The 27,916-nt window shown below is 42.5% G+C and overlaps 1 protein-coding gene across 1 annotated transcript in view; it reads right to left on the bottom strand.

The window, feature by feature from the left end:
• The window catches only part of ZNRF2 (zinc and ring finger 2), a 108,069-nt gene that overhangs the window by 13,346 nt on the left and 66,807 nt on the right, over positions 1-27,916 (bottom strand). The window contains exon 2 of the mRNA XM_083188623.1: positions 17,293-17,388. Coding sequence (XP_083044749.1) covers positions 17,293-17,388 — 96 coding nt within the window. The remainder of the gene's footprint in view (positions 1-17,292; positions 17,389-27,916) is intronic.

Genomic DNA, 27,916 nt, shown 5'->3' with positions numbered 1-27,916 from the left:
AAGCTGGAAAGGTAAGTATACATGAATTGCATCTTAAAGCAATATATTGCATCGAAATGATGCAATATATAGTGTAATACAGTGGGTGCTAAACTGTGTGCCGTGGCTCCCTTGGATGCCTCGGGACACATGCAGGGGTGCCGTGGGTTGGTGGTCCAGGACCAAATCAAATTATAAAAGGTTAATTATTTATGAGCAAAACCAGTGCTTGTGGCTGCCAATCATAGTTTAATGTGTATAAAATGTGTATAAATAGAAGCAAATCCTGCCATTTACCACATAACTGACCCTAAGAATCGCATATAAACCCAATCTAAGAAAAAAAAAACATTTTTTGGCCTAGGAAATCCGCGAAAAAATTCTGATAGTCTGGGGTGCCGTGAATCAAAAAAGATTGAGATCCCCTGGTGTAACATGAACTGATCCCTTAGAAACTATAGGTTCTATTTACTAAGAATACATTTTCTCAATGATAACTATGGAATAATTCATCATATCATTGCAATATTTGACCTTTTTAACATGTGATTCACAAACACGCAACCAGTAAAGAGAAATGAAATCACTGCCCTGCGAAGTGCTGCTGTGGTTTACATGTATGCAGACTGGTAATGATAATGCACAAATACAGTATGTTGCTGGACTATGAAACAGCTGTATTGTTGGCGGGAGTCAAGACTGAATGCCAATGCCCAGACTGAAAGACAAAAGTTACGTGGTCACTAGTAGGGATGTCAATCCCAAGGCATTTTTTTTTTAATCCCGGGTTTTGGGTTGTCGACGGTTGCGGGTGTGGCGGCCGATTGGTGTGGCCAGGAGCGGGAGGCAGGTGTGTTGGCAGTGCGATCTCAGGGTTGCTGTTTAAAACGAGAGACAGAGGTGTGCGGCGGTTTGGGCCCGGGTTTTCTGACGAAAGCAGGCGGCCGCCAGGTGCAGGGGTTACGATTGAAGGGGGTTGGGTGGTATTGGTGCAGCCTGCGCAGCGTGACCTCTGACCGCCACACTATGCTGAGCCACATGCCGGGGATTGGAAACAGCCAGGCAGCATCTGAGCGGGTGCTCAGATGCTGGCCGGCATTAGACTGCGCATGCAGTTTTTTTAAATATATTTCTCCAACTTATCATTCGGTTCTGATTGGTATACTGACATTGAATCATAAATATTTTTTTTAGTGCATATTTTCAACATGCACAAGATGGCCAATGTTTAATGTTATGAGATTTTCCACAATATCAGACATAATGACTTTGCCGACAATTTATGTTAAGAATATACATTATACATATTTCTATAAATACTGTATTATTGCATGAATTAATAAAAGTGAACATACTGAGGAAGAGAGGGATCTAGGTGTCACTATTTCAGGGGACTTAAAAGCAGGTAGGCAATGTAACAAAGCAATGAAGAAGGCAAGTCAGATGCTTGGTTGCATAGGGTGAGTTATCAGCAGTAGAAAGAAAGAAGTAATAATGCCACTGTATAGGTCATTGGTACGACCTCACCTAGAGTATTGTGTTCAGTTCTGGAGGCCATATCTCCAGAAGGATATAAATACATTAGAGACTGTACAAAGAAGAGCAACTAAAATGGTGCATGGCCTACATCACAAAACGTACCAGGAAAGACTAAAAGTAATATGTATACTTTAGAGCAGAGAAGGGAAAGGGGGGACATGATAGAAACTTTCAAATATATCAAGGGCTTTAACAAGGTACAGGTGGGAGACATTCTTCACAGGAAGAGGAGCAACAGAACACGAGGACATGCACTGAAACTAGAGGGAGGAAGATTCAGGGGAAATGTGAGGAAGAATTACTTCACAGAAAGAGTAGTAGATAAGTGGAATAGCCTCCCATCAGAGGTGGTAGACGCAAATACAGTAGTACAATTTAAACATGCCTGGGATAAGCATATTGATATCCTTACAAAAAAATAAGGATCAAATATGGTTTGAGGTAACATGTTTAAAAAAGGGGCAGACTAGATGGGCCAAGTGGTTCTTACCTGCCGTCAAATTCTATGTTTCTAACATTAATAACCTAATGCACTGCAGTCATGTCAATGGGGAAAATTTACTAAGGTGTATGTACTATTGAAGATGAGATGTTGCTATGGGCAACCAATCAGATAATAGATATTATCTTCTAGAAGGTCCTAAATAAATAATACATGTATTCTGATTGGTTGCCTGTAGCAACGTCCCATGTGAAATAGAACTCCCATCTTAGTAAATTTCCACCTTAAGTGACAATTTGGGATATATTCATTGTTATTATGTGTAGCAATGTCATTTGAACAAAATTCACTAAAAAGAGAAACAGAGGGAATTTCAACAATCAACTTTGTACCAAATCCTATTCTTCATTTTGACTACCAAACTGTTACTGACAATCTAGGAGAAAGTTCAACTTCCTACGAAGGCTCCAAATCATATGGTAGAACATAGGCAAGCTTCATTCTGAATGGCTAAAGAAGCTAATAAATCTGAAAGAAATAGTTTAAAATAGCAAATTTTCAGGGACAGCTTGGATGATCTGTTTGATATGACTCACCATGACTCCATGTCTATCATAACAACTGAAGTTTTTAATAGCTCAACGGGAGAAGGGTCGCAGAGGCACTATAGGATAATTTGATCAAACCATAGCTGTTCATGAAAATTGTGTAATGAAGAGAAAGACTGCTGTGGCATCTTAAATGAAGAAAGGCTGGTCAGAAGGAGAAGCTTCAATCTCAGCTGTTTCAGATTACTCATTTTACAAAGCTACAAGCACAAGCCGTGACACCAAAGTAGAGGAGATGTTTGATGCATAACCAACAACACCAAAAACTCCACATCTGCATCTAACAATAACAATTGTTACTAAAGAAGTGGCTGAAGCTCCTGGTTGGAATAAAACTAGCGTTTAAAATGCTGCTCACATATTTTCAACAATAACTGATGCGAGTCAACTCTAGCCAGATGTAGATCAGCTTCTTTTAAGCCCTAGTACTTTACGGCGAGCAAGAATAAAGCACAAAGAAGCTTGCACAAGTGAGATGAAAGCCACGTTTCAAGCAAACGTACCACTGATTCTACACTGGGATGGAAAGATCATGGATCCCGACTGCCCGGAGTCAGACAGCATGGCGAGTGCAAAAAAGCCCCTTGCGGGCACGGTGGCTGGCTACGCGAGCCACCTATTCTATTCTCCCTCTATGGGGGTCGTGGACCCCCACGAGGGAAAATAGCGGGTGTCCGTCGGGCACCTGGCTGTCGGCATTTTGACAGTTGGGATCCCGACGTCGGGTAAATGACTGTCGGGAACCCGTCCGGCACCCGGAAGAGGAGCCCTATAGTAAAATCTGTTGGAATCATAATGTGCCACAGGTTTGTCATAAAACCATATTTCACATTGCAGCCAAGTGTCATTTTAATATAAACCAACTTCAAGGAAGATGCATCAATATGCTTCCAATGGAGGACATTTAGGCATCTGGCTGCATTAATAATTTAAGACATATTACTGACCATTTTGTTCTAAATTTTGGGAAACTCAAGAAAAGTCCATGCCTATTTATCAAAAGGTTGTTTTTTGTGTGTAGTAATAGCATAATACAGATTACACAGAATCCCCTGCAGAAAGATAATTAGGTTTAAAGATTACAGTCCCCCTTTATTATGCATGGGGATTGTGGTCTGATTCTTATGTACCAATTTCAGAAAAGCTAAGCTTTTTGGAGTTTGGCTCTATACAATCTACAGTAGCTTTATGCAAATGGAGGTTTACTCGCAGGAGCATGCTCTTGCAGCCCCTGGCCATGTCTGGAAACAGACGCTGTGTGCATCAGTGTTTAAGATTCCCCAGAGGAGTCTTTCACAGACTCCTCCAATATGCAGAGGAAGTAACTTGCATGACAGCAGTAATCTTTACTGCTGTCACTGCCTGTTAAATTTAGAACATAGCGGGTATATATATATATATATATATATATATATATATATATATATTTATATATATATATTGTAACACTGTAGGGGAATTTGGATACCTTTTCCTGGGGTAGAAGCAGCCAACAGCAGCTGAGTAATCACACCAGTCCAGTCTTTGTGGTACAACTGGCCGCAACCAGTTTTATTTCAGCAGAAAACAAAATAAACATAAAAGAAAATACCTTGCCTGTCCGGCACTAACTATACACAGGGTGCTCCTAACTGTCACTAAAGAAAAATACAAAGTTTCCCAGTCAACACTGGGTGGCTCACTTGTAAAAGGCAGGTTTGCTTCTCACACAGAGACTCTGCAATCTCCCAGGCAATCCTCTCACACTGTTCACTCTGGCAGCCTTTTTACAGCTTGCTTGCTGATTAGCCCTCTGTGAGGCAAAACACCTGTTTCTAAAAGGTGTAGGACAAGAACCTGGGACAAATATACCTGCCCTCAAACACTACTCCAGTTTTTTTGTCACAATATATATATGCACGCCTGCACCGCATGTAGGGACATGTAGAACAGCAAGTCCCAGCATGCAGGGCATTAAAGGGCACGCTGGGTCTTGTAGTTCCACAACATGACAAATAGTGAAATAAAACACAAACACTCACACAGGAACAGTATAACTTTATTACACACTACATTCACACATGCATTACCTATGAATTCCCTTGAAGGCCTGTCCTCTTCTCCAAGTAGAGTCCAAATGGGTACCTGTTCAGCGAAATTATACTCAAATTATACTCACCACACGCCTCCCGGATAGATCGCTGCCTTCTTCGCCTGCCAGTACCCCTGTGAGCGAAGCCTTAATGTTTGTTTACATTTGTGGCTCCTGGGGTGTGTGCGTGTGTGTGTATATGTGTTAGTCCCACCCACCAGCCAATAAGGAGTGACCTTTGGCTGGTGAGCAGGACTAACAACCCCCTCCCTGGCATGCGGGCGGAGCCAGGAATGTAAACAAACATTCGGTCTTCTCTCTGAGGGGTACTGGAAGGTGGAGAAGGCAGCAATCTATCCTGAGGGCATGTAGTGAGCATAATTTCCCTTAACAGGTACCAGTTTGGACTCTACTTGGAGAAAAGGGCAGGCCTTCGAGGGAATACATACAGATGTGTCCACATGCATCTTGGTTTTATTGTGCCATGTATGGCACAATACGGCACACCTTGGACTCTGCAAAAGTCATGCTTTGTGATTTTTTCAAAAAATTTGCTTCTCTAATCTATTACTGTATACAAATTCTACTGCTGCAAAAAAATTTAGGAATCCATCTACTTGCTAGGAAAAGCAGCTAAGCTGTGTTTTGCACGTTGTGCCAAATTGAGATAAATAGCCAAGATGTATATTCAGACATCTGTAGGTAATGAATGTATGTTTACGGTTTGGGCCTAGTGCTGGTTGTCAAAATACGGTGGACCCCTACTCATTTTGTCCCCCATATTTTGGGAACCAGGACCGGGCCTTGAGCCTGGTGCTGTTTTTAGAAATCATGGGGATCCCCTATGTTTTTTTCCCAAGGAATTTCTAAAACCAGGACCGATTTTTGAGCCCGGGGCTGGTTGTACTCAGGAGGGTGGACCCCACGCGGATTTTACAAAAAAACAAAAACCGAACATTAACATGTCTAACAAATCGCACATTTTCATGATTAAAATTCACACTTTATCACATCACATTTTCATGCCACTATACATATTCCATTAAATTGTCAATTTCTTAAAAAAATTGAGTTTTGAAAACATGCGATTTTGTGCAATTTCAGAACCTTATTAAAAATGGCATCCTATTAATGTCACCCATAGGTCACTAAAACGATGTTCATTAATAGCAGTACTAAAATGGTGTGATTGGAATAAAAAGTTAATTTTAGAAGAGTATTATATGTTTGTTATCACTTTATTCAAACTCATTTAAATAGACTTCTCATTATTCAGCTCTGCAAATTGTAATCTACTCTGGCATTTAGGCATTTTGATAAAACAAGCAGATTCTGAAAAATGTTAGCTGACTACAGTGAAAAAGGAGGGGTGGTATATGGTTCTTGTCTTAGATGCATCAGCATTAATTAGTGAGTTAACAGCATTCCGCACATTGACAAAGAAACCGCACAACCAAAGCTCATACGAAAAATTATATATATTATCACATAATATTATATAGATTTTTTTTCTTAAAGCAAATCATAATACCTATCATGGGATTGAAATATCTAGCATTCAAATGTACCAACGGCATGAACCCACCTGATATTTGGAATTCCTAACAGAGCTTGATGTGAATATTTTGCCCTCCTTGTTTGAATTTTAATTCTTGCCCTATGCATAATGCAAACGAGCATGTCTTGTGGGCTGGCATCATTTCAGTGTAAACCTACAGTATGTACAGAGCCCATGACACAATCAAGGAAACATGGAAAAGCTGAAATAGTGTCAAATCCATGTTTTTTAACAAGGTGTGCCAATAAATATTCATTAGCGGAATCTGCTACTCTATATAAGAAACTGTAAATAAATAAATAAATTAGCTACTGTATTACCTACACCAAGCCTTATCCATTTCATAATTAACCCATCAACTTCTGCTTCATTTCACCATGAATTGCTATAATATTGCTAACTGTTTAATATACAGTACACCATGAGAAAAGTTTTCCTATTTATTTCTAAAACTTTCAAATATGGGCATATGGATTAATAATCACAGCAGTGCCGCAATTATTAACAATCTGCCACAGATGCTGTCGTTTCATTTTGAAAAAAAATGGCCCCACAATGAACTAAACTCAAGCCGCAAGGACAGTGGTGGCAATGACTGCTGACCCCGAGAGGTAAGGTGCCCATACACTACTGCGATGTATTGCAGCAGTGTATGGGCCACCCAACCCCTCCTGAGCCGCCTGGGACCTTCCCGGGCAACAGGATCACATGCAATACATCGCATGCTGTCCTTTCACATGCCATGAATGGCATGCATCCCCCGCCGCCGGGAGGGGGGCCGAGTCGGACGGGCAGCAGGTCCGACCTCTGGCCCAAATCGGAGGTGTTTGACGCCCCCATAGGGTCTGATGTGCGGCCCCATGCGCTTAGGACCCGACAGGGGACGTCAAACACCTCCGATTTGTGCTGATTTCTCGGCCCGATTCTTTGGACAAGTGTATGGGCACAGGGGGTCAGATGTAATAAGCCTGGGGAATTGATAAAGTGGCCCGTGATAAAGCAGCAGCCAATCAGCACATAGCTGTCATTTTTAAAACCCAGCCTGTAACTAGACAGTTAGGAGCTGATTGGCTGATGTGTTATAATCACCAGACATTTTATCACTTCACCCGGCTTTAGGGGATATGGTCATTTGGTCTACAACATGACGGTCGACAAGCATTGGGTTGACATGGGACTAGGTCGACACAAGCATTAGGTCGACATGGACAGGTTCTACAGTCAAAAGGCTGACATGTTTTTTTTTACTGTTTTTTGAGCCGACATGTGCCGACAGGCGGTATTTCATGCCCTACCATCCACTAGGTAGAGGTGGGAGAATAAAATAGTGTGCCGAGTGTAGCGAGGCACCGTGCCTGAAGCATGCCGAGCACAGCCAGCCATGCAAAGGGGACGTGGTGCACCTTAACCTGTGTCCATGTCGACTGTGTCGACATTCGGGTCAAAAAACAGTGAAAACCCCCATGTCGACCTTTTGACTGTCAACCTTGCCCATGTCAACCTATTGCTTGTGTCGACCTAAAGCCATGTCGACCTAGACCCATGTCAACCCAATGCTTGTCAACCTACTTGTTGTAGACCAAATGATCCATACCCGGCTTTAGACATCTGCTCAGGACCTCATACAGGTCACCTGGCAGGAGCACTGTACATCTCCAACTGCCACATTTTAAAAATCCACAGGTGACCTGGAAAACATGTACTGTGGGGGGGTCCTGAGGACCAAGTCTGAGAACCTGTGAGTTAGATGAATAATTATCAGAACGACACTTGATTACAGTGGTATTAAAATTTCTAAGGACTGCAGTGTCATGCCTGTAATGTCTATTTTCCAAATAATATCTTAATATATTTAATATAATATATTTAATATAAAAGACTCTTTGAGCAGATAAATGAGTTTATATGTACCTGACGACTAATCTAATAAGTATTAGTTAATAAGCGAGTCAGTCATTAACAGATCTGAAAAGCGTATTCGTTTGCAGAAAGCAACTTGCATTTTAGGGACAATGGGCCAAATGTATTAAGCCTTAACAAGTGATAAAGTGGAGGGTGAAAAAGAGTGATAAAGTACCAGCCAAACAACTCCTACCTGTCATGTTACAGTCTGGGTTTGTACATTGTCAGTTAGGAGCTGCTTGGCTGGTGCATTATCACGTTTATAATAGTGTTCTAAATTAAAACATGCTGTATACATCACCACCACTGTAAAGTACTGCAGGACATTTATTTATGTAGTGCCAATAGATTACAGATCGCACTACAGATGAAGAAGTAATCATTCACTACCGTCCCTACCTCAATGGAGATTATGATCTAGCACTGAGACATGCACACAGGAACATTAACATAACAGTTTTTCAGAATGTGGGAGGAAACTCACCCAAATATGTGATCATACAAACTATACACAAATATAGATGTGCAGCAGTATTGCTAACCACTGTGTCACTGTTTCAATGTTAATCAAAACACATTTTAGCAAGTTCATTAACCCCTTGAGTGGTATGCCTGGAAATTTCCGGGCATACCACTAATATAGAATAGATGTGCGCCAGTGGTGTCCAGGTGTGCACCACTGGCGCAGCACCTCTGGAGCCCCCCCACCCTCCCCAAATCCCTCCAGTCCCCCCCCCCCCCCGTCACCTTTGCTCCGGCGATCGGTGCGCCGGAGCTCACCTGCCCTGACCCGTCACTCATTTTACAGTAACGTCTGCGGCAGGCTCGGGGGGACTCGGGAGCGCTCAGGCACCTGAGTCCTCCCGAGCCACCGCGAACATCCCCCAGCCTGGACGTCACTGCAGTGCTGAATGTGACAGGCGGGTTAGGCAGGGGGGAAAGCTCCAGCGTACTAACGCCGGAGCGGAGGTGAGGCGGGGCTTCCAGCTTTCTGTGGTGGGTTTTGCTGGGGCAGGACAAACCTGCCCTGGTAGGTTTGTCCTGCCCTAGCAAAACCTACCACTCAAGGGGTTAAACACAAGTAATGTTTGGCTAGTATTACATCTTAAGTGTTTGATAGCCCTGAGGTAAAACGATTTACCTCAAAGCTGTATTAGCTCATTACTTGTCATGAACTAATAAAAACGATGTTACAGAATAGTTAAGGTGCATTTTCTGACAAAGCAAATCACTGGTTGATTTAAAACTGTGAACAAATTGGTGGAATGGTCATCAATAACTTTTGTTTTTAGGCAAAAATATATGAACAACTTCCTCTCTGTATGCAAGTCACTTACAAAACCACTACCTGTTCTGATGAACATCGATACATGAAACCATTGTTGTAGCAATTAACAGAGAAGTTACTAATACAGGTTGAGTATCCCGTATCCGTATATCTTTTATCCGAATTATTCCAAACACCGTGGTTTTTGGAATCATTCGAATTTTTTTTTTTTTTCCCCCCCTAACCCTCTTTTCATACTTACCAAGTCCCAGGGCGTCCACAGCAGGCCTCCGGCATCTTCTCCAGGGTCTCCAGCGGTCCCAGGAATGCATTGCGCGAGTGTGCGCGCGCGCCGGTGACGCCCGGGGACTGCGTGGATGCCGAGGGACCACCGGACAGCATCAGGGGACAGGTAAGTATGGCTAAAACTATTTATTCCAAAAACCGGAATATTCCCCTATCCGGAATGCTCGTGGTCCCGAGCATTTCGGATAGGGGATACTCAACCTGTACTGCTTTCACATTGCAGAAACGGGTATTGACCCTGTATTCTTAAATGGGACTTTAAAACGGGTCTGAACCTTAAGACCTTTCACATTGCAGGTGAAAACCGTTTTAAAAAGCATTTAATACCATTCACACATTCAACCCGTTTAACCCCCAAGGGACACGTTTCAAGCCATAGAAATAGAGCCATTCACATTGCCTAAAAAACGGCTTTGAAACGTGTAGGACTCTGCTTTTTAAACGTGTTGAAATACCAGTTAACTTTAACCGGTAAATCAACTCTGGCACTTTCAAACTGCAGCCTTAAACATTTTAAAATGGAAAAAAAATGGCAATATACCGTTTTAAAAGTGCAGTGTGAAAGGGGTATCACTGTCATGCTGCTGTCATCCTACTTAAAGGGGAATGTCACAAATATGGCAAAGGTTAACTAGTAAGTAAGCGAAAACAGCGTGATGCTCGAACAACTCTGTACATAAAATGTAAAATCCTCATTATAATCACCAGATAGGGGATTATTGGGGTGGAGCTAGGATTCATAAACAACATAAAGAGAGCAAGGGAAAAGAAAAATCAACCATCGAGGTCTCTCTACCATCAGTGATGGAGAACCATTGGTACACTGCCATCGATGGGAAACCTATTTGCCGTCTCCATTAACCATCCATGGTCGCTGGCCATTTCTAGGGCTGCTCTTTTACATTTTCTCAGTAGCTGCTAATGTCTGCAGTCATGGTGTGGGGGTGCTGCCGGGTTACCCAATCAGCACTGATCAACTTAGGGGAGGGAACCAGGAATAAGAAAACAGTGGGCCGCACAGTGAGCACAGTGGGCTTTCTGACTGGTCGCATTAGGGGGATCATTCTGGTTTGCTCAGCAAGCTGCAAGCATCAGACGCCGCCCCACTGAATACCCACCCCCCACCACTGCCGATTTCCCTTGTTAACCTGTGAGGACATGTGTAACGAAGATACAATCCCCTCGCATGTCTCCGCTGCAGGAGAAATCATTTGATGGTCACAGACATCGTTCTGCCTGCAAAGCCATGGGAACTGCAAACGTTTTCATGGGGACACCCATAAATTGCTGGGCATTCCCATGAGCGATCCCCGTCCCCATCCGCCCCACCCCGATGTTTGCAAAGGGCTCAGTGACTATGCAAGTCGCCAAAGCCATTCGCAAAGGGGAACTGCACATGTGCATAATCGACCATGGGATGAGGCCATTCATCAGAATAACCCCCTAGATGCGAAGCCCAGTCTAGTGTAGTTGCATCGGATAAAGAAAAGCATTAACATGCCTTAAATCCAGGTGAGTACAAGCCCACAACTATAACAAATAGATTGGCTGTCTACACAAACTACAAAGTTGGTAGAGGATTAAAACATATTTATCCCCAAAAAATCTACAATGTTGAAAAAAAAAATTATATATATATCCAGTGTCACACAATCATGGAGTTGTTTATCTTCCTAATGAATACTTTATAGTAGCATATATTACAGGAAAGTATCACTATCAACTTTAAGTATTAGGAATATATAATGCCCATACAGAAACATCATATATTTGGAAAGTATCTAGACCAGGGGTCTTCAACCTTTAAGACAGCGTGGGCCACCTAAAAAAATCCAGTGAAGCCCGAGGGCCACTAAAATCGCCTACGGAATTTCGGACAGCCCCATAGAATCACAGCTCCCCTATAACGTCAGCACAGTCCTTCATAGATAGTTGGCACAGCCGCCCATACTCAGCACAGAACCCCACACACCCTAATAGTTATCAGCAGCCAATTTGGGTTCCAGTGCAAACAGTAAAATATGTGCCCCCCCCATATATAATTTGATATTGAATAAATTGCACACGCCGTAGGCGCGCTCCCAAAAACAGGAGTGACCTAATTATAAGGGGCGTGGTCTAATTATAACGAGTGTGATCTAGCAGGAAAACAATTACCTGACACCTCTTTTGCAACCTGCATGACCAGACATTGGTTACCGCAGGAATGGTCGTTGTCCTCACACTCTTAAGTTGACTGAAGGCTGCACAATGTCATATAAACATGAAGGCCCACACAGTGAAATAGTATGCCTCACAGATCAAACCCAAACAATGAAAGGCTACTTAAATCAATATACACTGTTTATCCGTAATGCCCATTACACATTGCGCATCACACCATAGTGTCCATTAGACATTATGCCACATACCGTAATACCTGTTGTACATTATGTCATACACCATAATGCCCATTACTCATTATGCCGCACCGTGATTACACATTAATCCACAAAAATTATGCCCATTGCACATTATGCCCCACACTGCTGCCCATTATGCCACAGACCATAATGCCAGCAGTACTCCTGCTTATACATATGATGCCCCAGCAGTGCCCCTCACACACAATGCCCCAGCAGTGCCCCTCACACACAATGCCCCAGCAGTGCCCCTCACACACAATGCCCCAGCAGTGCCCCTCACACACAATGCCCCAGCAGTGCCCCTCACACACAATGCTCCCAGTAATGCCCCCAGTAATGCCTGCAGCTTTGCCAGGTCCCCTGCTCCCGCCAGATGTACCTCCTCTTCCTGCAGCTTTGACGGGTCACCTGCTTCCACCATCCATGCCTCCTCCTGCAGTTTTGCCGGGTCCCCACCGCCAGCTGTGCCTCCTCCTCCTGCAGTTCCAGTGCCGGGTCCCCTGCTCCCGCCAGCTGCGTCTCCTCCTCCCGCAGCTTCGCCAGGTCCCAACTCCCCAGCTCGTGACCAGACGTGCCTCCTCCTCCCTCAGCCGCGCTGGATCCACTCCTCTGCCCTGCCTGCAGCCAATAGAAATCGGGTAGGCGGCACCCAAGGGGACTCCATTACACTGCCTCCCTCGGCAGCATTTTCTTTTACTTAAAAAAAAAATCCTATGCATGGTGGGCCGGCAGGCAGGGGGCCACTGAGATCAGCTTCGCGGGCCACGAGTGGCCCGCGGGCCATGGGTTGAAGACCCCTGATCTAGACTATTCTCCAAGCCCTATGTTGCATTAAATGTATTATATAGCAATTTCATATACTGTGCAATTCATTGTTGTATGACACAAAAGTATCAGGTGTAGACTTTTTAAAGGTTGAAATCTAGGGCAAAAAAAATGGATTATTTTAAATAAAATAACAGAACCAGTCTTTTCAAAATAGTTATTTACAAAAAAAAAAAGGAACGGAATACAAAAATAATATTCAGAATTCACTAGGTGCAAGGTACTGATCTGTGAGGGTGGCATATTTTAATTCCTGGCCCACCTCTCCCGCACAATGAGTGCTACATTATAATAGAATGGGCCATTTCAATGAGATATGCACTATGAGGTTTGTGCTGCTGGAATATATTTCTAAGGCATGAGTCTTAATCAGTGGTATGCTAAAGGTATAGAAATCGCAGCAGAGAACACTGCTGATGTCACGTCACAATAATGACACATACTTGTACTACCCTGCCTTAGTGATAGTGAGACCTGTGGTGACACGTGAAGTTATAGGACTTTTACTGACTGTCCATGGGGAGATTGCACTCAAAATGACATAATATCAGCATGATACATTGGGCAATGGCTGATGCATCTAATGAAGGGCTACAGTGCAGGTACAATTGTTCATATGTACCAATTTAAACAATAAATATATATACATACAAATGACCTGTTTCAAGTTCCAATACTGGCAATTAAGGTGTCTCACTTTCTGCTACCTCTCACGCAGAAATCTCACAAGGGTGTTACAGTATCCATAGCCAAACCTCACATTAATACCGGACATCAGCATAATGCAAACACATTATATTTAATGCTAGAGTCTCTGACAATTTATATTTCTGAACTAATGTTCACAAATCCTTCCCGCAATCCTACTTAATTACAATTTTTGTGTCAAATTCCAGATTTAATCCACAAGATTTATTTGGGCTAATGTGTTTTGGAGGGCCAAAATGATCTGCTAGTAAATGACAAACTGAGCATTGCATTACTTTAAATATATCTTCCATCTAATATGCCCAACTAAAACAAAATGTGCTTGCTAAACATTAGGATGGTCAGATGGTCAACAACCCCCATGTTGACATCATCAGAATGTCAAAATGCAGGGGGGAGATTAGGGTTAGACTTTGGGGAGGGGGTAGGTTTAGACACCTGAGGGAAGGGGTAGGAATTAGGTGTAAAATGATCACTGGAAATGCTGAGCCCTGGCTGCTGGAACACAAGTGAGCACCAGGACCTGGAAAGAGATGCCACTGCCAGCGGGAGAAGTTAAGACTCCACTAGACCACCACAAACGGTTTTCTGACATTTTATTTGTACAGTATGTAGTTAAGGAATACAGATTGACAGAATCCCCACAACCAAATGTCGATGGATAATACACTGACATAGACATAACACTGACGATCGAAACACAGCTGACATAAAAAAACACCAAATATAATTACACAAATACCGAATACAGTTTTTCATGATATTAAAAAAAACAAAACTACTTTTTATCATCCCAGTGGGCATAGAGGGAGAACAGAATAGTGCCTGAAGCATAATAAGCCGTGCGAGGGGATGTAGTACACTAATACTATGTCCCTGTCGACATTATAACTGTGTTGGTATTTTAACATGTTCGGCATTATGATTATGTCGATATATTAACTGTATGCATTTCAACAGTCGGTATAATATAATGTATGTTTTGGCATATTGACCATAGGTATTTACACCCTGCTAATATAACAGTCTCTGCCAAGTAATTGTATGTAATTTAGTTGTAGGTAAGTCATACTTATCCCGTATTATTGTGACCAACATATTATCCGTGTAGACATCTAGAATGTCAACATGGACACATAATATGTTACCCTGATGCATGTCGGCTATCTCTCAACTGTTGAACAATCATATGACATCTCAATGATGTTATTCTATGTTCTCCAGTTTTTTTCGGGGTAGATATATCAAGCCTATTAAAGAGTGGAGGAAGTTGCCCATAACAACCAATCAGCTTCTACCTATCATTTTATACAATGTACCTAATAAATGCTAGGTAAGAGGCCCCAACTGCTGCAAAATTAAACAAATGATCATTGCCAGAAAATCTGTGGTTTGTAGAAGCATGCAAAGTAATGTGTAAGAAAAGAATAGCATAAAGAACACCGGGTTGTAATTAGAAATATTAGTGTAAGGGTTGCAAGGAAATGTGAAGCCAAATTAACCTAATGAGCCTAAAATAATAATTAACTGCACCCCTTTTCAGGTTTACATCCTGGGCAGCTGTACAGTAATACTTTGAAGGGGGAGAAACAGCCAACCTCTAGAGAGTGGGAAGCTGTTCACAGGAAGGATTCCTTGTGGGAGGCACACTTTTCTGTTATAAGAGATAATGAGTGAGATAAAACGTAGCTTTAAATTCCAATCATTTAAAATAATGGCTCAAAAAAAGAATTTTTCATTACACATAATAAACTGTCTATAATAAACAAGTTTGATAGACAATAAAGGATTGTTGCCACTGAGTGTCAAATAAATTTATGTCTGAGCAGTGGCAGTTAGTGGTGTTTTTTAATTAGTACGTACACTGTTGGTGTATGACCGGTTTGTGTCCTTCAATAGGACAACCGATGACAAGTCCAGCTTATTGACTAGTTGTGATTTGAGTGACAGTCATGACATTAGTTAATATAATACAATTAAATGCAGTAAATCACAAAAAGTACCCGTTGGGGGCAATGAATATTTGCGGGTTTGGAAAGCCCTTTTTCAGGATAATATGGCACACCAGGTATCCTTATAGAGGTGGGAAAAAGGGAAAAGGGGAAAGTACAGTGTGTTAGAATCACTCCTTTCTGCTGCCCACCATCATCAAAAATTTTTTTTGAGCGGACGAAGAGTGAGAGAAGAAGTAGACACACCGACAGAAAAGTAGATAAGTGTTAAGAGGACACTTCTGTGAGTAGTGTTAGGTCAGCCCTGATAGAATAGCATTGCAGGACTGAAATTCGCTACCAGAAAGTCTCTCCAACACAGAGTATGAAACAGGTGATGAATAAATACAAATTTGTAGTCAAAGACTAAAAGGCTGCCGTACTATATTTCCAACAGTAACAAACGTTTTATTGGACCGGTGGATGGTCACACATTGACAAAGCAATTAATATAATTCCCACAGTAACAAACGTTTTATTGGACCGGTGGATGGTCACACATTGACAAAGCAATTTACTATATTTCAAACAGTAACAAGCGTTTTAATAGACCGGTAGGTGGTCACAAATGCTTCCTGTACATATCAAACAGCCTCTGTGTAAGATGGATTGGTAATTATAACTGTTTAGGCTGACTGATAACAAATTATGCTGGTATCGCTGGTAAAATTACTATGTATCAAAAGAGAATCAAATGTTTTGATATAATCAATGAGTAATCACAGGAGCATATGCGCCAGAGCAGCCTTTATAGGCAAATAGAGATTCTGACCTAAAGCTGGATGACGCCAAATGATTAAGTTATGTCTATGTAAGGAGAGGGAGAGAAACAGCTAAGCGCAGTGTGTGTGAGAGAAGCCAATGTCAATCACAGCCCTCCCGTCTTCAGCGAGCGGCCGGGGGGATGTGACTGATAGAGCGGCACACTGCAGGGAAAGCAAAGGGGGAGCGTGTACGAGGAACCGGCTGAGCGCGGTGTTAGGTCAGCCCTGATGTTAACAACAGTGCAGGGCTGAGATGCGCCGCTGACGGGTCCCGCCGTGCACGGAGAAAGAAGAGGGGGGGAGAGAGAGAAGGATACCTGTCACCCCACCGGGTATGCTGGAACGATGTCAGGAGCTTGACTGTCAGTTCCCCATGAGAAAGGGAAACTGCTACAGTCCTTCAGAACGCGTTTCACCACGTGGGCTTGGTCACCTGAAAGCCAGCTGTACAGTAACTCACGCACAGCCCAAGTTGCAATCCTACCATCACCTACACCAGGCATGGCCAAACTATGGCCCTTCAGCTGTTGTGAAACTACAAGTCCCATCATGCCTTGCCACAGTTTTACTATTAGGGAATGATAAGGCATGCTGGGATGTATAGTTTCACAACAGCTGGAGGGCCACAGTTTGGTCATGCCTGACCTACGCAGAGAAAAATAACCCATTTTGTTGGCGAACTTAACATACATAGAGGAAGCCTTTTATCATTAGACTCTTTGCGCTTCATGCCTCAGCAACGAAGCACAAGGTCATGGTAAATGGATAGACCATAAAATGGCTGCCATCATTATGTGCTGCCAACCATTACACTATAATAATTCACTTAACTGCTTTGTAAATGGTGTGTCAAATATTTGTTTGCAGTCTACTGTAGGCATCCATTAATGTACAACTCTGTATTGTCAAAGGACTGGTAATACTTACCATTATATGTTATTCTTGGCTTTGTCAAGCACATCACGAGATGCAAATCCATTTCATCTGTGGGAATGAACTTTGAGCAGACTGGGCACTTAAATCCTGTTAAAGAAAAACAAACCGATTAGGAACTTGTATTATAATATAATATGTAACTAAAAATAATGTGATGATGTTCTTACACAGACATAACGAATCATGTTGTATTTTATAATAATATTACACATAACAAAGTACATCTGAGACCAATTACATTGCCACCAGGCTGCAAACGGAGGGAAACCGCTACAGAAAGAACAGTTCTATCAGGTTTCACCTACAGAGCCAATGGAACACAGCCAGCCTTATGCATAAGGATTATTAATCCTTACAGCAAACAAAGCTGGCATACACAGATGCAGCATACTTTACCTATTTGCCTCCCCATATTATAAGCTAGAAAAATGGATAAATGATTCACAAAGTACTGTAGTTGTGTTCATGAATTATGCACAGAGTGGAAGAGCTGAATGAAGTGGTGGAAGAGCCAGGCGCACATGCACTAATAAGGACTGATGCAGGGCTGGATGGAAATTGCCCCCAAACTGCGAGTGTGGTTCATTAGGTCAACAGTAACAGTAACTACTGTAGGTCGACAGTCAATCGGTCAACCGGTATTGGTCGACAGTGAATAGGATGACACTGGAAAAGCCTCGACACAAGCAAAATGTCGACATGAGTTTTCACTGTTTTGGTGTCTATGTGTATCCACGTATTGCTCGCTTTGCTCGCCATGCACGGGCATAGTGCCTCTCTTTACACATTTACCATTACCAATTAATGCATACCGCTGATGGCTGCCTAGGCAGCTGTGCAGATCGTATGTATGTGTACCCTATGTGATAACTGTACTGTCTCTGCTTATATTGTTACCTGCCTGGCTGCTGCAATGACTCATGGTGCAACTGATGGCTGACTAGTCACTGTGCAGATCGGCAGGTATGTGTTCCCTATGTGATAACTAGTAGTAGTAGTAGTACGTTTATTTATAAGGCGCCACAAAGTGTCCGCAGCGCCGTACATAGCAAACAAAAAAGAACAAATTACAAGGTAACGTACAGGGTGTGTAGAAAGATACAGTATAAATAGGGGTATAGCTGGTAGAACTAAAATCAGCATCAGTTCAGAAGTAGGTGTCAAAATAGTCAAGGAGACCGAAGATGAAGTAGAGGAAGGGAAGAACAGGACAGTAGCACAGGTGAGGTAATGAGGTAGGGTGAGTACGTGAGGAAGGAGGGCCCTGCTCATAAGAGTTAACATACTAAAAATAGGTGGGTGGACGAACGAAATACAATAGGATAAGTAGGAACGGAGGGGAACGGAGGCAGGATAGGAGGATCAAACTATACTATAACTATATATAGTTATAACTATACTGTCCCTGCTTATATTGTTACCTACCTGGCTGCTGCAATGACCAGTGGTGCCACTGATGGCTGCCTAGGCACTGTGCGGCTCAGTGAATATATGTTCCCTCCTGCATCTATAACCCCAGGGTACATCTAGCGTATACCTGTATGTGTTATGTATATCTGTACTGTCACTGTTTAACTGTTACCTAACTGGCTGTTGCACAGCAATCCAAATCAAATTCCTAGTATACGCAAGTATACCTGGCCAATAAAGCTGATTCTGGTGCACACAGCACCTATTCATGGGACACATAGGGACAAGGGGCATTGCCAGCAGCTCTCAGAATGGAGCCTGGCTCGTGGTGGCGGCTTTCCCCAAAACGGGGGCTGAACGTAATGAGAACGGGGTATGGCTTTTGGTCACAGCTTGTGAAAACAGATAGTTGACAATCGTGGTGCGCGATTTTGGTCACAGCTTATCAGTGAAGCCACACCCCCTTCTGATGAGGGCACATCCTTTTCAAGATTGTTAGGAGGTATGACATATCTAGAATGTATAATTAAAGCGCACAGGGGGAGATTCTCTAAACTAAAAATGCGGTAAAAACCCTGTTATCTGGGTTTTTACTGCATTTTGGGACGCTGGTTACCGTGGCGGGGATTATCGCCAGAAAAATCTGGAGATGCCCCATAGAAGCCTATGGGCTTCTAACGCGACACCCCACACTGACCCCCGCCGCCCCACACCGACTCCCCCTCACCTGTGTCCAGGCAACACATAGCTGCGCTGCCCAGACCTGTGACCTCCTCCTCCCTGCACTATCATCCTCTTCCGGGTGCAGGGAGGAGTAGAGCCAGCCCCTCCGCAGCAGCAGCACAGTGCCGGTTAAGGGAGGGAGGGGGGAGCCGCCGGGTCCCAAGGGGACCCGCTGACTCACCGCAAAGGACAGCTCTTAACGCAAGCTCTGTCCTTTGCCATAATTATCGCATATGTTACAGCATATGCAATAATTATGTATGCAGTAGCCGGGGATAGGGGGCGGTAAGTGGGCTTTCTATCCCGATTCGATGCCGATGCGCACTCCCGTTCAGCTGAAATTGAAAAGTCAAATAGACAGTGCACCAATGACTATATAGTGCAGATTGAATGTAGATAGTATGAATTGTATGTAAATAGCACGATTTAGCAAAGATTGGATAGCAATCGAATCTTATGGTGTGTACACATGGTGAGATTCCTTTGCGAATCGTCTAAGATTCGATTACTACACAGCATTTTAAAAAAAGGTTAGGTACTTGTTTCCTAGCACGGCGCCCACTAAGCAAATAGCTTAGTGGGCTATTCTGTGTAGGAAAAATCGCATCGCATCGCGTACCGTGTATAGTGCGATGTCTATATTAAGTGCACAGGCGTGCTTATACAATGAAATATCGCATAGGATCGCATGGCACCAAATGCGATGCGATATTTCATTGTATAAGCACCCATGCCATGTGATGTGATGGCTGCTTACTATGCCATTGCGTCACCACCAGTTTCCATGCCACCCCGAAGCGTGGCGAGCGCAGCGTTACGCGTCCTCCCGACCTTTTCATACCCCCACTATCCGCGACGGCGTGGAGTTGATTTTATATAGTGTGGCTAGCGCAGCGAGCCCGAAGCATGGCGAGCGGTCGCGGAATACATGTAAAGTAATGCGCTGCGCTCGCCACGCTTCGGGCTCGCCACTATCCACGCCGACGTGGATAGTGGGGGTATGAAAATGTTATGTCATCAGGATGTTTGTAATTATCTATATAAATACGAGTATAAAAAAGGACACTGAATAAATGATAATTTGAAGCTTTGAAAGACATAAACACTTGACAGCAAAAGAATGAAAGAATATTGAAAGATGATGTAGACCGTGGTTCTCTAGCACATTGCACGGACTATATTTATAACCCTGAGTTATAGCTTTGCATTCTGTTGGCTCATATCTCTGTGATTAATGAATGTTGCCTTCGCTGATATGAATTTTTTATATGTCCATGCCTTGTGCCTTACAAGGTATGTTGCTAGGAACAAAGGTGCCTTACAAGGTATTACAGGTAATAAGCAAAGCTGAATATATATTTGTCTCTGATATTAAACCTCTGTCAACGAAGAGATATGAGGAGATATCTAGAGCTCATTTGCGGAAACTATTGTTTGATTACTGAGGTGAGGAATTTCGATTCATCTGTGAGAATAGGCAGCCAGAGAAGGGGGGTGGGGGATCTTCCATGGGGCCATAAAATCCACTCAATTATCTTTCCTAACACTGCCAAATTTTATTTTACAGACTGTATTGTAAAATATAACTAAAAATAAAATATATAACTGACAGTATTAATTAAAACTGAGGTCGATTTAAAAGGTTAATGAATAGATTAATGATATCACTTCTTAAATTCTGTTAATACAAATAGGCTTGAAGAGGTTTCGCTGACAAAACTGAAACAGGAAGTATGAAGTTATGAGGAAGTTGCAATAATATCTATCACTGCACAGCGGTTTCTGTGATACTGTACATCTTCCTTTTTTTTTTAAATTGAGCTGACAGGCCAGAATTAAAATAACAGATGACCATCTACAGGGTATCGCCAGCTTTTGCCCCAAAGGAGGAGGGTTAGAGAATAGGAAAATGCGGTAAAAACCCTGGTAACGGGTTTTCACTGCATTTTCGCATTAATGCATCCTGCCCATAGACAGCGGTGTGACATGATGTCAAGGAGAAGGAGCCAGTCTACCCATATGCAGATCTGTTTGGAAGCCCAAAGTGAAAGCATGGACAGTTTAATGGTTAGTATTACTGTCTCAAAGCACTGAAGTCATGGATTCAATTCCCACCATGGCCCTAACTGTGCAGAGTTTGTATATTCTCCCCATGTTTGCATGGGTTTCCTCTGGATACTCCGGTTTCATCCCATAATACTGTATATACTGGTAAGTTAATTGGCTCCCACAAAATGAACCCTAGAATGTGTGTGGTAGGGAATATAGATTGCAAGCTCCATTGGGTAAGGGACTGATGTAAATGTTCCAATATTCTCTGTAAAGTGCTGAGGAATATGTGTGCGCTATATAAATAACTTGTAATAAATAAATAACTAGTAATAAATCACCAGGACCGCAGTTCAACTTCTCAACAGCCCTGCTACAACAACAATGCATTAAAACGTCTCCATTATCAAACTGAAATCCATTATTTATCACGATTCAATGACCATGACCTCCACAAGAGCTTTTCAGTAAATATATAAGTAGAGAAGTCATTGCTATATATTCAATTGATGCTGGATCCATTCTGACAAACTTTTGCCGGAATGGATCCGGCATCCATTATTTAAAGCCAGCCAGGTGAGCATCAATCAGCAGCCAAATCCGACATCCGCATATGGCCGCTGATTATTGCTCACCCGGCCAGCGCAGGGACCAGGTGAGCACAGTGGCGGCAGGCATCAGGAGCTGGGATCTTTTTATGCTAAAAGGTTTTAGCTGTGTTTCCGTCGAAAGCAGGTGTATTAGCACGGATGGTGTAATGGTTAGCATTACTGCCTCACAGCGCTGAGGTCATGGGTTCGATTCCCGCCATGGCTCTAACTGTGTGGAGTTTGTATATTCTCCCCGTACTTGCGTGGGTTTACTCTGGTTTCCTCCCACAGTCCAAAAATATACAGATAGGTTATTGGCTTCCAACAAAATTAACTCTAGAATGTCTGTGTGTGTGTACATGTGGTAGGAAATGTAGATTGTAAGCTCCACTGGGGCAGGGACTGATGTGAGTGTTCAAATATTCTCTGTAAAGCGCTGCGGAATATGTGTGCACTATATAAGAAACTGTTAATAAAATAAAATAATAAATAATTAGCGGCTATTGTGTCAATCCTTTTATAAACATTTCGACCTGCCGAAAAAAACAAGCTAGCATTGAATAGATGAGAACCCCCTTCTGATCTATTCATGTCAAAAACTGCTGTCTTTTCGGCAAGATGGCAGTTTCGACATGCAATGAATATACCCGATTGTGTCAGCTATAAGTTTTGTTCCATGAGGTCCTGGGAACGGTGTAATTTTGCAAAAGTACAATTACTAGAGGACATTCTCAGTCTGACACAGGTACGTGTAGGTCAGCAAAATTATCTTTTTAAATTCTCCAAATATCCAAAATACTCAACTGGCACAAAATGGGTCTCCAGGTTTCTGTGTTAAAGGTTCAGCTTTTACTATGGAAGGGAGAATGTCTTTAGGAACTTCAGCAACAGTTTGCGTACTGATAAATTCATGTCTGCAGTGTTAAGGGGCCTACCCAATGCGCGATTTCAGCGCATTTTCTAACTAGATCTAGAACTAGGGGGTAAGGGGAACTATCAAGCCTGGTGAAGTGATAAAGTGTCTGTTTTTTTATCACCGTCCAATCAGCTCCTACCTGTCATTTTTCAAACCAAGCCTGTAACTTCAAAGTTAGGAGCTGATTGGCCGGTGATAAAAACCAGACACTTTATCACTTCACCAAGCTTAATAAATCTTCCCCTGTATCACTTAGAAAATGCCCCTACATCGCTCCGTGTGTAGAGGCCATAGCAATAGACCTCTACACACGGTGAGAGCTGACAGATCGCTCAGCACACATCGCTAACACAATCCTGTGCAGTGCTGTGTCCTGAGCAATCTTGCTGAGCATTCTACACTGCTCAGATCCCTCAGCAACATTGCCCCGTGTGTAAGCCCCTTTAGTTGTATGGATACAAAATCTTTCTAGCAACACAATGAGTGTGTGTTCTACTCCAATATGTAAAATAAACATCAGGAAAGTAAATAGTTTGAGTTACAGAGGTGTAAGCAGTTGGATATAAAACAGATAATGCACAAATTGACAATACAGATGCCCATAGGAAATATGAATTCCATGAAAGTTAATAAACAGCCACAACAAGAAAATGAAAAGCTTTAAGAGTATGTCATCAACACATAAACCTGATCTGAAGGAGCCCTGGCTGAAACTGGGTAGAATAGCATGCTTTGTAAAAGTGATTGCTGGTTTTTACGCAGGTGGTTCCAGATTTGTCTTGCTATGACCGGCTGAAGAGAGGAATAAGGACCTGGTTGTAACCATTCAGGTGCTGGGAAAAGCAAAGGCAGTAGGCCTATATGTGAAAGCTCAAATAAATATCTATAAACAAACTGGTGGTCAACCACACTGTGGCTAACGTTTGAGATTTTAAAATCTCAATAAAAGCCAGTTTGTAATAATTTCAGTTAGGATGGAAAAAAACCATTACAACCCCTACTGGTGTATGTTTGTGGTCATCATCTGACGTGAAATTGGAGGAAGCGACATACTGGTCCTAAGTACAATGCTGTTTTGGCCACTTTTACCATGTGTATCGTACCAAGTTCATTCACTTAATTGCATGGCTGAGAATTTGGTAATGGGCATGCTATGAAAAGGTTTGCACTATAATCACATAAGCAGTTTTACAGTACTCGCCAAACCTGCATTAATAACATCTAGTTTTAGGCACAGATTACGGATATATTTATCATGCAGATATAGTAAATGGTCATTAATTTTTCAAAATAAATATTGAAATATAAAAGGTCATGATTTTCTAACACGCAAACAGTGGCGTATCTATAATGGGATCAGGATTCGCGGTACACATGGCCCTTAGATCATGGCATGCCCACTGCTAATGGTAACGCCTCCTTTTTGTGTGCGTGTTTCTCATTTGCATTTTCCATTTTGTATGACTATTTGGATTTATGTAATTATAAGTAATAATTAGGACTAATGCTTAATACACTTAATCTTAGTTTCAATAACCTCTATCTGAATTTACTTTGTATGCCATGAAAGCTTTAGCCTATCCGCATATTGCTGTCCCACTCACTGTCTTAGCCACATTCAGTGCTCTTCAGCGTTGCACTATTACACATAATTGTAAGCTCTCTAACCTGCGGGTCCTCTCTACCATTTCTGTTCACATCTGCATTGCCACTAACATGTATCTGTTACGCTTTGCCCACAGTCCGATGCTGGGAACACTGTCCAGCAAAGCGCAATAAATATATTTATATACATCTCTTGTGACCTTGGACAAGTGTCTCCTAGCATCCCATGCAACCAAAAAACAATAACATTGGATTGGACAGGGAAAATGTACTGGAAACATCTGAGTTCAGTGCAAGGTAATATGTGATATATAGAAAATAGTACATGAATATACATGATCATTCAATAATATAAATACTATGTAGAAATAAATAAAATGGTATCTGTAGTAAAAGAAGCCCAATTACTTGCAAAAGCCATTAGTGTCATTGAAATTATTTATTGAAGACTTAACCATGGTATTTAAGCTGTAGAGCCGTCCTTTTGCATAGTTAGGGAGCTAGGCATATGGCTGTGCAGCCGCCAAGAGTTTACTAACTGGAATACTACTGCTTCCCTTCTGATGAGAGGAGGATTGCTCGGTTTCCCTCTGGAGTCTTGTCTGAACTTTCTGGAAGCAGAATTGCAGTGAAAGCTGCCCAAAAGAAAAGCCCAGACAGGGACGCAAGGTTCTGGGAATAGAGAACGAGTTCCACGCCTGCCAAGTTTTATGCAAATTCTGAACAGCCATAATATAATGGAAAAGCTTTATGGCAGCAGGCATGCTACTTTATTCAGTTCGCACTACTCTGCAGGGCATGGCATGCTGAAGTGTAAATCAGTGACTGCATATAGTATTACAGAGTAGGTAGATGTGTTTTTCAAGGAACAGACAAAGATAAAGTAACCCATAAGCATCAGATATGAGAAAAATGTGAGCACTGGATGCCATCACCAATAAGCAGCAAGGATGAATATTTGAAGCTATTTAATTGGTATACTGTATGGGGATACGGTCATATTGTCTACAGCATTTAGGTCTACACCACTAGGTTGACCTGCATTTAGGTCGACATGACTGAAGGTCGACATGACTGAAGGTCAACAGGGTCATTAGGTCAACTTTTATAAGGTCGACAGGCAAAAGGTCGACATTAGGGTCATTTGACTGTTTTATGAGTCGATATGTGCCGACAGGCGGTATTTCATGCCCTACCATCCACTAGGGTGTGGTGGGAGAATAAAATAGTGCGCGAGGCACCGTGCCCGAAGCATGGCGAGGGCAGCGGTGCTATGTTGACGCTAAAAAAAAAAAAAAAAAAAAAAAAAGGAAAAATAAATAATCGACTTTTTCACTGTCGACCTAATACCTGTCGACCTAACCCATGTCGGCCTAAATGCAAGTTGGGTACTTGTTTCCTATCTGGGCGCCCGTCGTGGTGATCGCGGGTACATTTATGTCTGGCCGCGACGCGACCGACGCGATGCCCGCGATTTCCCATTGAAACCCATGTTAAACATGGAAATCGCGTCGGTCGAGTCGCGGCCGGCCATAAATGTACCCGCGATCACCACGACGCGATGCACCCGATTTCCCATAGGAATCAATGTTAAATGGCCCGACCGACGCGATTTTACTGTTAAATGCCTCAATGGACCCGATGTGGCCATAGGAATCAATGTTAAATGGGCTACAGAGCCCAAATAGGCACAATTAACCCTTAAATGTCCCCCCAAATTTTTAACGCCACCCCGCCATCAACGTGAACCCGAAGCGTGGCGAGCGCAGCGAGCCCGCGAGGGGCGGCGGTACACGTCCTCCGACCTTTTCATGCCCTACTATCCACTAGGGCATGGAGTGAGAATAGAATAGTGTGGCGAGCGCAGCGAGCCACCGAGCCCCGCGAGGGGACGCGGATACCTTCACAGGTAAACGCGTCCCCTCGCGGGCTTCACAGGTGTCCGTGGCCACGCGGACACAAATAAATACCATAATGAATTGAAGACTCTTAATGCTTGCATCTCTGTTCTATGGAGATGAAAGATATATATATAAATCCTTATACACTAGTGGGGTGGACAATGTGGCCATGTTCCCACTGCGTCTTCCATGTGATATATCCCCTAGCTGAAGAGCAGAGGTTTGTTCTGAATGTCCTTTTTAACATACAACATACTGTATTGTAAGGGGAATGGGATAATTTAAGCTTGCACTATTCTATATTGCTGTTGCTGAATTTTTTTTTTATTTGCTGTAGCTCTGACCATATCCCAGGTATGTTGCTTTTTAAAACAAGCCGCCTCCCACCGCTAAGTCATTGTCTACAGTATATCGCAGGCACGCTGCTTGGTGTATAGACTCACCATCTCCATGTCATACATGCTGGATATAACATTGAGTATGACGTATATGATTTACCAAATCAGGTCAGGGCAGTTAAATTATAGACCTCTCTTCCTGGAGAGGTGGTGTCGGCAGACACAAGAAATACATTTAAAATAAGGTTGGACAAACATTTATTGGTTAAAAACATCCAGGGGTACAACCAACAATCATAATTTGTCCAAAGTAAAACCATAATTCCCCTTTTTAAATAGGGATATATAAAATAGGCCATACCCTCTATAGTCTGAACTAATATGGGTGAGCCCCACCTTGGATATAGCATTTAGTTCTAAAAAAAACATCCTATGGGTCAGTACTCTGCCAGCATGTTTGATGAGAAGTGTCATATCTTGTATTAGACTGCCATGTATTTGTGACGAAGGTATTTCATTAAGGTTATCCAGCCAGTGAAATGTATATTTTGGCTAACATTGGTTAACATACAGTATCAACAGTTGTGATATACCTATAGTCTTTAAAAGTTTTTCCTATAAATGGCTGTAAATGTTTAAACTATGGCCCTTCAGCTTTTGTGAAACTACACATCCCAGCATGCCTTGCAATAGTTTTACCATTCCCTAATAGCAAAACTGTGGCAAGGCATGATGGGAATTGTTGTTTCACAACAGCTGGAGGGCCATAGTTTGGACATGCCTGCTGTAAATGAATGTTAACCAGCAAAAACAGATCCAAATTACATAATTTTACCTGCTTTTGACAATTGTTTTAATAAAATCCCCAAACAAAAGACGTAGGGCCAGATGTACTAAGCTTCAAAAGTGATAAAATAGAGAGTGAAAAACAACCAGCCAATCATCTCCTGCCTGACATTTTTCAAACACAGTATGTGACATGGCAGGTAGGAGCTGATTGGCTGGCTATTTATCACTCTCAATTTTATCACTTTTGAAGCTTAGTACATCTGGCCCAAACAGTGTTAAGCCCCGTACATACGG

The sequence above is a fragment of the Crinia signifera genome, chromosome 5 (assembly GCF_055691185.1).
Source record: "Crinia signifera chromosome 5, ASM5569118v1, whole genome shotgun sequence".
NCBI classification, from domain to species: Eukaryota; Metazoa; Chordata; class Amphibia; order Anura; family Myobatrachidae; genus Crinia; species Crinia signifera.
This window is presented reverse-complemented; position numbering and strand designations above follow the sequence as displayed.